Here is a 10,341-nt window from a genome sequence, read left to right as displayed (position 1 = left end):
ATTTGCCAGGATGGGCACGGATGGTGTCCCTACCCTCTGTTTGCCAGAAGCTGGGAATGGGCAAAAGGGCATGGATCACTTGATGATTACCTGCTCTGTTCATTCCCTCTGGGGCACCTGGCATTGGCAACTGTTGGAAGACAGGATACTGGGCTAGATGGATCTTTGGTCTGACCCAGTATGGCCGTTCTTATATAACTAATCCTTAACTTGACTGCTGAAAAAAAATTACCCATTTTGCTAAGCTGGTTTAACATATCATTGATTGAAGGTGAGTGAGAAAGGAGGACAATCCATCCTGTTAGCTGTAGGATGTCTGGAATTTTCCTGTTCTAGAGCTTATTCTTTGCAATGAACACGTAACTGCCAGTGCTAAAAAGAGTGAATAAAATAGCAAAAGAAAAAGTAATTGTGAGTGGTACACCTCTACCCCACAATAACACGAATTAGGATATAACACGGTAAAGCGGCGCTCCAGGGGGGCGGGGCTGCGCACTCCAGCGGATCAGAGCAAGTTCGATATAACGCGGTTTCACCTATAATGCGGTAAGATTTTTTGGCTCCTGAGGACAGCGTTATATCGGGGTAGAGGTGTATAAGCACTCCTGTTCTGTTAAAAAAAATATCAAGTACAAAATACCAGGATTGTGTACCCATAAAATACAGACAAAAATATAATCATTTGGTAACTGATCACTTTAAGTTATATTTGTTCCCCATCAACCTAACAAAACACTTAAAAAAAAAGAATAAGAAAAAAGAGTATGACAAGATATCATCAGAGCTATAATACCCCTCCTCTGCAACCTTATGAGTTCTACCCAATACTGAGTTTACTTAAAACTGAGACCAGCCCTCTCCCTGCTGTGGTGGTGGTGGTGAAGTCCCCAAACACTTAATCCCACTCTCCCACCCAAAAATCACATGACACTGGAAAAGGCTATTTATAGAGAATGTGTTTTAGTACGGTGTACGTACAATTGCATTACTGATATTAGGCCAAGTCCTGCTCATTTGAGCAATCTCATTAAAGTCAATGGGACTACTGATAGGATTTGGCAAACATACCAATGTGCATATTACTGGTGTTTGAGTTTCTTGGCTACTTGTGCTCCTTTTTGATAGTGAGAAATAATCTGAACAAGGATGAAGCAGTTAATGAAAAGGAAAAGCAAGCCAGCCAGCCAGATAAGTAAAAAGGTATTCTTTCCTTTAAATTCCAGAAAATATGCAGGTGCCAGCCATAGTGCCTGTCCAAGAAACCACAGAAGGAGGAGCAAAACACCCCGCTGCCAGGACATTCTCACAACAGGCATTACAAGAGGCAAGAGGCAGAGGTACCAAAGAAAATATTGGGATGTGCACACTTTGTTAAAACTTACAAAAATAGCAGTATGTAGGAAACAACAAAAGACAAGGTCTTTGTAATAGGCTAAAGACACAACTAGAAGAAGGAGCAGCTGTGGCAGGAAAGCTGCGAGTCCTAGGGCAAAACTCCATTCACTCTCTGCAGTCAAATACAGCATGTAGAAATAGGGGGAGAAATTATGACGGATATCCCTCCTGGTCAAATGGTAGAGGTAGGTATGTTCCAAAAACTCCCAACCATAGAGATAATAAAATGAAAGGCTCAAGGCTGCAAATGTCAATCCACTAACCACCACAAAAAACAATACATCACGGCTCAGCAGCCTTAAAGTAAGCTGCCAGAAGTGGTCCACAAGAGAAAACTTTGTTTTTTTTAAATGGACAGTATCTGTTGTCCCTTTTCCACAGCATCCATTATTCTGTAGATGAAGGGCTACTGGCAGGGCATAAGTCACTGGGTAAATTTTCATATGCACTGAAAAGCCATAAAATATAGCAGATTTCACTATGTTTCCTTTTTCTATGTAATACATGGTAGCAAGCACAAGTACTGCTACAAGAGACTCTGCATTTCCTCTGCTGGACACAGCCATTGGTAGAGGATTGAGAAGCCAGAAAGCACAGTACCCGAAGGCTTTGTTGGTGTCCACTCCTCTGAGCAGCAGGATTTGATATATGAGGTATGCAGCTATTATATCACCAGTAATGAAAAGCAGCTTTCCATAAAGAGGAGTAAGGTAGATGTTTGGAGTTAAGATCCAGCCCAGCAGAGGGGTGTAGCGGTAGGTCGCTCTTTGGTATGGGGAGCTCCCCTCTGTTACGAATCTGGCGGCATCTGTGAACACGTGATAGTCAATGTCCGTATATTTCACCAGCATGGTCCTGTCTTGATAGACTCCGTAAAAGACTAGAGCAAGTCTGAGGACGACAGCCGCGCCGATCAGCACATCCCTCCTCAGCAAGGCCGTGGCCACTTCTTCCCTGAGAGTCTGGTGCGATGGCATCGTTGTGTGTGTGTCACAGTGCAATTCCAGACGCCGAAACCGGACCGACCCTCTGCCCAGGCTGCTGCCGAATGCGAAGCTACCCTCGGCCTTTCCGCCCCTCCGCTGATACCTGCGGGCCGCCCCGGGGCCACGGCGAGGGGCGCTGCCAGCGGGAGCGGGGGCCGGGCTGGGGCTGACCAGGGTGGAGGCAGGGCCCTAAGAACCCGGGACGCGCGTTCCGGCCCGGCGCTAAGAGGCGGCGGCCGGGCCCTGCGGAGCTGCCCGCGGGTCCCCTCCCCCCGGGCTGTGAGCGAGGCAGCGCGCGCCCCCTGAGCGCGGGGCGGGGTCGGTACCAGGCCCGGCCGGACAGGAAAAAGGCTCCCGGGCTGCCCCGCGCTCTTGCCGCGGGGAAAAGAGCCCAAACCGCCACTGCTTCCGCGTTAGTGGGCGGGGCACCAGAAAGCCCCGCCCTTCCACTAGCGGCAGAGGAGGCTAGCGCTGCCAGGAAGGGCGCATGCGCATTAAAAACCCTGACACGTCTGCCCTCATTGCCCTGTCCGAGCGGGGGGAGAGAGGGCAGGGGCGGGGCCCGGCCCATCGCGGGTCCTCTGCTGCTGGTTTGTCTTCAGCCGCGTCCACGTGTCTGAGGAAATCTCCGCGCCCCCGCTCCCAAGGGACAGGGTTCCCAGGGGTGGGAGAGGATGCCCCCCAAACCGCAGCCCTGGGCGCAGTTGCTGCAGTGTCACTGCTCCCTACTCTCCCCCCAGAGTAACACAAGCGACCCTCTCAGGTGGGTCTTGACACAGGCAGATCTGCGCTGCTCATCCCTCTCTCCTTTCATAGGGTTGTCAACAGTGTATTTTAAAAAACAAGGGACTGTTTTCTTAGCACCTCCTCCCAATATTATTATTGATTATTATTAATAACAATAAGCAGTACTCACCCCCGGGGGTATTTCTTGCTGCTTTTTGCAGCACTCTGCAACTCCTGATCTTATTGTACAGAGATGAAAAAAATAAGGGACTGTTGGGAACCTGTCCTGTACCTCATTTCCGTCCCCCAGGTACCCACATTCTACCTGGCTGAAATTTAGGTATATCAGAAATGAAGTATCATGGAAGTTCCGCTACAGTGCGAGATATTTACACTGAGGGAATGGATTCCACAGTATTATGTTTCCTGTATGAATATTTTTGGGGGGTTTCTCCTTCTTTGGGTCTCCGTCACACATTGTGTGGCATATTTAGGCTTTGGCAGGTTGAGAGCTACACCAAGGACAGGGCTCTGTACCATGTTTGAGATTTTATCCCCTGTGTCCCTTTCTCATTGTATCACACAGAGAGGAGCTGCCTGATGAGTGGAACCCTCCTGCGCACCATGTAGGTATATGGGAGGCTGCAATGGAGTGTGTGAGATAGGTGCAAAGAGGCAGTTGTTAAAAAGCTAACTTCTCTAATACCTGGAGCTCTCTTCTTTTTCTGTCTTTAATAACAAACAACAATTTTAATGGTGGCTGTTCCAATGGGAATAAGCCAGCAAAAACTTAACACAAAAATCTAATCACATTAACTGTGTAATATTACAACAGTACACAAGGGATTTATTAACATCCCTTTTTCTACACAACATATGTGGCCTCCCTTGGTGGGCTCAAAATGTGCTCACTAAGCCACAAATTGTGGGATTAATATCTGCCATATGCACCAAAATTTGTAGCTTCAGATCCTATAATAATTGGCATGGGGCATCAAAAATGTTTTAATATCTTATCCCTTGTTGGGTTCAAGACAGCCACTTATCTAAATAATATATCCCCATGTCTATTTGTCAGTTACTGTACATTTCTGTTTCAGGCAGGATGCTACCTATTATGACACTATTCTTGCCATGTCTCTCCCTTCCTCTAGGATTTTGCACAACTCTTCCTTGCCACCTTTTATTGGAACATAGATTATCATTTCCACTCCTTTGAGAAAATATCTTATTGTGACAAATCTGATTATTTCCTGCCAGGTTAGATTTCAAATAGAGTTTGGGATTTGAAAGCGTGAATATACAGTTTGGTGTGACTAAGATCAATAGTTTAATGGTACTGGATTTTTAAAAAAAAAAAAGCCTTTGCTAATTCACAGTGCTGTGAAGTCTAGCTTTGGCCAGGTTCTGTTATCCATGCTGAGGCAAAACTCCCATTGATTCAAAGGGAACAAGAACGGTATGACTCTCAGCTTGTCCTCACTCCAGGGGCTATAGTGGCATGGCTGCATTGCCTGGTGTAGATGCAGCCTACGGCTATAGAAGGGGTTTTTTACATTGCTGCAGGGAATCCGCCTGCCTGAGCTACAATAACTAGGTCATCGGAAACATATTTCCATCGACCTAGCCATATCTACAGCAGGAGTCAGGTTGGCTTAGCTATGGCACTCACAGGTGTGGATTTTTCATACCCCTGAATGATGTAGCTATGCCAATCTAAATGTTTAGATCAGGCCTGTATGAAAAGACAGCCCCTTCCTGCGGCCCTCCTCCTGGGTCAGGCCGTAGCATGAGCAGTGTGTCTGCCTCAATTTCTCCTTTTTTCTGTAGACCCCCAGTAACACCATTCAAGCTTGCTAAGCATAGATAGCCCTTTGCAGGGTTAAGTTATTACAAAAAGAGTCCCACACCTGTAAACCGGAATCCCCCAGCATAGTCCAAACTATATATTCACTCTTTCAAATCACAACATTCCAAGTACAGCTCCATGTCTCTCACCGTGCCTCCACTTTCCAGTACAGCTCCAGCACATCTCACCACACTTCACCTCAGACAGGGTGTTTCTCTCCACCCTGTTTAATCCTCAGGTCTGGTTCTAGCTCTCCCCTACAAAGATCAGCAGGTACACCTCTTCATCAGTCTCCAAGCCTTAACCCTCTCTGGCCATCTGGTTTCAGCTCTCCAACTCAGTAAACCAGCAGGCATCTCCGTCTGCTGCTCGCAGCTCTCTCCAGTCATGGCTTTCTAGCCTGGGGAAGTTTGTAGGCGACTCCCCTTAGCTGCCTTCCACCAGTCTGATGTGAATCTACTGCTCACCACTCCTTCCTTAAGGGGCACTTCCTCCCTGAAGCTCTCAGCTCAGCTTTGCTAAGCTCTCTACCTTCAAGACTCTACAGTCTCACATTTGGTTCTGAACTCTCTAACTCTATGCTCTCTTCTCCCTTGGTTTGGGCTGTCTCCGATGTACAACTCCCTGGGACAGTACCATCCTCCTCATTACACCAAATGAGGTCACACCTGGACTGAAACAGGAGCGCAAGGCTTGATTTCATTTGTGAGTGTTTAACTGGATCCTGAAAAAAGAAAGGGTAGATAACTGCCTTCAAAAGAGGAATGAGGTAAATAAAATAGTGAGTCTGCTTCAGCTACTGTTCTGTACCAGTGTGATCAAATGATATTTTCTGAGCTAAAGAAGCCATTGTCAAGGCTGTATCCCCACTTTGAACTTTAGGGTACAAGTGTGGGGGCCTGCATGAGGACTTCTAAGCTTAACTACCAGCTTAGTTCTGGTCCGCTGCCACCATTCCCTTCCCTGGGAAGCTTTTAGAAACTTCTCACCAATTCCCTGGTGAATACAGATCCAAACTCCTTGGATCTTAAACAAGGAGAAATTGACCCTTCCCCCCTCCTTCCTTTCACCAACTCCTGGTGAATACAGATCCAAACCCCCTTGGACCTTAAAACAAGGAGAAATCAATCAGGTTCTTAAAAAGAAGGCTTTTAATTAAAGAAAAAGGTAAAAATCATCTCTGTAAAATCAGTATGGAAAATAACTTTACAGGGTAATCAAACTTAAAGAGCTCAGAGGACCCCCCTCTGTCTTAGGTTCAAAGTACAGCAAACAAAGATAAACACTCTAGTAAAAGGTACATTTACAAGTTGAGAAAACAAAGTAAAACTAAGACGCCTTGCCTGGCTTTTTACTTACAAGTTTGAAATATGAGAGACTTGTTTAGAAAGATGGGGAGAACCTGGATTGATGTCTGGTCCCTCTCAGTCCCAAGAGCGAACAACAACCTTAAACAAAGAGCACACCAAAGCCTTTCCCCCCCAAGATTTGAAAGTATCTTGTCCCCTTATTGGTCCTTGGGGTCAGGTGTCAGCCAGGTTACCCAAGCTTCTTAACCCTTTACAGGTAAAAGGATTTTGGAGTCTCTGGCCAGGAGGGATTTTATAGTACTGTACACAGGAGAGCTGTTACCCTTCCCTTTATAGTTATGACAGCCATTGATTTGACTTATCAATAATTTAAGATCCTGAAAGAAAGCTTGAAGCTCTTCAAAATAATTAAGATTCTTCCTTTGAAGCAGTTTGCTTCAGGAGTGGTACCTGCCTGCTAAACCTAATTGATCATGATGTATAATGATTTAGAGCAGGAAGGTAGTCTTATTAAAACCATGAATCTGTTGTTTTTGTAAAACATTGTTTTTATTTATACAAGCTACCAGGAGCCACTTTTATAAAATGTCAGGAGATAAAGCTAATAGAACCATTAAGACTGATGTTGGTTGACTTCATTGCACATGAAGGGACAAGTAAATTGTGAAGAAGAATGTGGTTTCAGCCACAGTGGCACATAAAATATAAACTGAATAGAAATATTTATGCATTCCACAGATATTTTCCTTTATCTTTCAGGTCCTTGCTTTGTAAAGTCTCAAAGTCTGTGCCTTTCAGATGAGGTCTTAAAAGCTGAGGTCCTGTCTACTCTGTATGTACATTAAAGATTCCATTGTATTTTCACAATAAGAGGGTAAGAGGTTTTTTGCCCTGATCTCATCAAAAATTTCCCTCTTCATATCTTCATGCTGTGTTGGTTGCTACCGTCTCCCTTAGAAGTAGAAGCATTTCAGTGAGGTGGTGTACAAAGACAAAGAAAAATTGTTTCAAAACCCAGCTACGCTACTGTTGTTGTTGTTTAACACTTATATTGTGGTAGCCTCCTGGAGACCAACCAGGTTGGGGCCTTATTGTTCAAGGCACTATACAGATATATAGAAAATGAGTTTACAGTCTAAAAGACAAGGCATAACAGGAGGATGACAAAATCACAGAGTCAGGGATGGAGAAGATGCAGTAACAACAATGATAGAAAATGTGCCCAATGCTTAGCCAGTCAGGAGCAGTAATCACAATTCACCACCCGTCTGGGTGTTATCAGGTTGCTGTTTAGTGTGTGCATTATGGAAGAGTGGAGTTTTGAGGGGAGAGTTGGTGGTGGCTTTTCAGATTTTGACAGCTTTCTTCAAACTAAAGCATCACAAGGGGAAATGTGGTTGGCATCAAGGCCAGAAAGATGATTACAGTAGTCAGGGGTCAAGATGATGGGGGGCCTGAACAAGAAACTTGGTAGCCTGGACAGACAGAAAAGGTCGAATGTTTGAAATATTATGTAGGGAGAAGCAAGAAGTGGCAGCATTTACAAAACAATCACTTAAAAGCAAGGAAGTAAATGCTGAACAATATGTGGTCAGTGTAAGGTCTATTATAAACACATTATTCTTAGCAAATATTAAAGAAATGCACTTTTCATCATACCACAACTTCAATTCTGACCTATGGAATGGTTTTCATGTATTTTGTTATGTTAACTTTGGAATCTAAATATTTTCTTTTGAGGGATACTATTAAGTGGAAAATACTGTCATTTAATATATTTGTCAACTGACAATAGAGTTTTGGGAAAGTAATTATAATAGTTGTTTCTTGAAAGTAATATAGTATATGTAGTTTGATGGGAAACGGTTTATGGTAGGTTGGACTTGCATTTCAGGCTGTCTTCCTCTACTCTAACTTTCCATATAAATTTGAATTAAATTCAAGATCTTGGTTTTTATCTTCAGGGTGCTGCATGGCCTGGGCCTAGGATATTTTAAAAATTGCCAAAATCTCCTCCAGGATGAAGACCATGGCCGATAACTACATTCCCCTGGCACAATGGAACTCTCTGCAGTAAGGGTAATACTTGACTGTGCAGGAGACAGAACTGTCTTAGGGGCCAGCCCAAGATTGTAGAATGAACTGCCCCAGAAGCTAAGGACCATCAAAACCCACCACCTTCCCCTCCAAGTGCAAGGTGCCTTTCTTTGGCATTGCCTTCTCTAACATAGACACAGATCAATATATATTTAAAATCAACAAAACACACCAAATATATAAAAAAATACAAAACCCCAACCAAAGAACCCCTAAAACCCTACCAGAATAGGACACTCCACTTGACACACTTCTGCCACTGGGGAGCGGATGAGAAAATAAACATGTGACAGATGTGTAGTCACATGGCATAATACATTATTGGAAGGCACTCAGAAACTATAGTGAGGAGTGTGGTGCAAGAACCTATGTAGAACAGAATGTGTCACAGGGTGGCTGGCCCCTTTAAGGGGAAAAGGTGCCTCAGTCCACGAGATTTGTTCACCTCCCTAGTGGGTAATAATAAATGAGGTAATGTGATTAACTCAGGCCAGGCCTGGAGATATAAGGGAAAGAGAGCAAGCCACCTGGACTGGTCTTTGGGGGGCAATGCACTCATATGGGAGGATGGTATGCATCTAAATAGGAGGACTTGGTCTGTTAGGTTGAACAGAAGCCTGAGAAGCTATGGATTGCTTGAGAAGCATCTGTAAGGAGCAAGACTGGCTCTTGTAGGGGATAGTAATACTGTATGGGTGCTTCAGCTCTGGGAAGGAAGGCTGGGGACTCCTTACTGAAGGAAGAACAAGAGATGTCCCTGAACCCAGCTCTGGGAAGCAGGGCTGAGGAGGTCTCTTGCTTTAAGGAAAGAGATCTCTTTGAACTGTGGAGCCAGTGGGGTGAAGCTGGTGTGAAGTATTAATGTGTGCAGAATAAATAAACTGATCCTCCTCCAGAAAGGGAATGTTCTAAAATACTATGGACTAGGTGAGTTATTGGAGAGCCCTGTGAGAAAGAACAAAAGTGAGTCGAAGTGCTGGAGAGCTACTGTAAGCCATAAAGGGGTGTTTAGGAAGTAGCTGATAGAACTAACTTGTACATACTGATGTACCTTATTCAAAATGGCCTTGTGGCCAGCTTCTCATATTACTGGTGAAAGAAGTATTTTGGGTTTGGGGTCAGAGTTAAAGTTATGGCAAAGGTGGTCACTTCCTACTTCTCTGCCAGGGTGAATGATACAGTGTAGTTTACAACACTAGTTAGTAAAGCACTTACAATATCTTCCTAGAGGAAAAGCACTAATATAAATGTAAGATGGTCATTATTACCTAGAGATTTTTCTGTGAATGTGTCTAATACTGTTGGGTAAATCTATACACTTATTTACACCCCATGGTAAAAAAGCTGTCTATTCAGACTTCTAATGGGAAAACAATTTCTGTCACTTGTTTAAACAGGTAGGTTGTGGTTTTCACACACAAGTTAGCAGGTCTGGTTAAAAGCTAACTGTGTGTGAAAACTACAGCCTACCTTGTCTTCAGAAGGATTTTACAATGAGACCTAATGCATGTTGTTTATCTCACTGTAAAAACTTGCCTTTTTTGGCATTTAAGATGTAGCTGATCAGTTTCAAAGCTATGTAGCTCATCATGGTAGTATCTGAGCACCTCCCAATAATGTGTTAAGCAACATGACTAAACATCTGTCATGTGTGTTCTCTCCTCCTCTTGCCAGAGGGAGAAGTGTGGTTAGTGAAGTGTCATGTTTTAGTAAGGTTTATTTTATTAAATATATGTGTAAACAGGGTCTGAATGAGCTATCACCTGACATCTAGTAATGAGCTGGGGAAAAAGACTTTAGGAGCAGACCATGTTTGAATAGATATGCCTATTCTGCTTAGATATGCAGCAGATGGAGCTTCTTTGCCAAAACGATTTTTTTTTTCTAGTTTGGGTTACAAATCCACTCTAGTATTTGAATGTGGGATAATGAAATGTTATCCTTACTGTACAAGTAAAGGGCAGCAGAACTGTGCTTA

The 10,341-nt window shown here is 44.0% G+C and overlaps 1 protein-coding gene across 1 annotated transcript; it reads right to left on the bottom strand.

Moving 5' to 3' along the window:
- Window positions 1-949: 949 nt before the first annotated feature.
- PIGM (phosphatidylinositol glycan anchor biosynthesis class M) lies at window positions 950-2,390 on the bottom strand. Its single transcript, XM_065401610.1, has one exon. It carries the CDS (start codon window positions 2,370-2,372, stop codon window positions 1,080-1,082), a length of 1,293 nt encoding a protein of 430 aa, XP_065257682.1. The 5' UTR covers window positions 2,373-2,390; the 3' UTR covers window positions 950-1,079.
- Window positions 2,391-10,341: the final 7,951 nt, after the last annotated feature.

The sequence above is a fragment of the Emys orbicularis genome, chromosome 3 (assembly GCF_028017835.1).
Source record: "Emys orbicularis isolate rEmyOrb1 chromosome 3, rEmyOrb1.hap1, whole genome shotgun sequence".
Taxonomy (NCBI): Eukaryota; Metazoa; Chordata; order Testudines; family Emydidae; genus Emys; species Emys orbicularis.
Note: the sequence above shows the minus strand (reverse complement) of the source record. Positions and strands in the feature narration are given on the sequence as shown.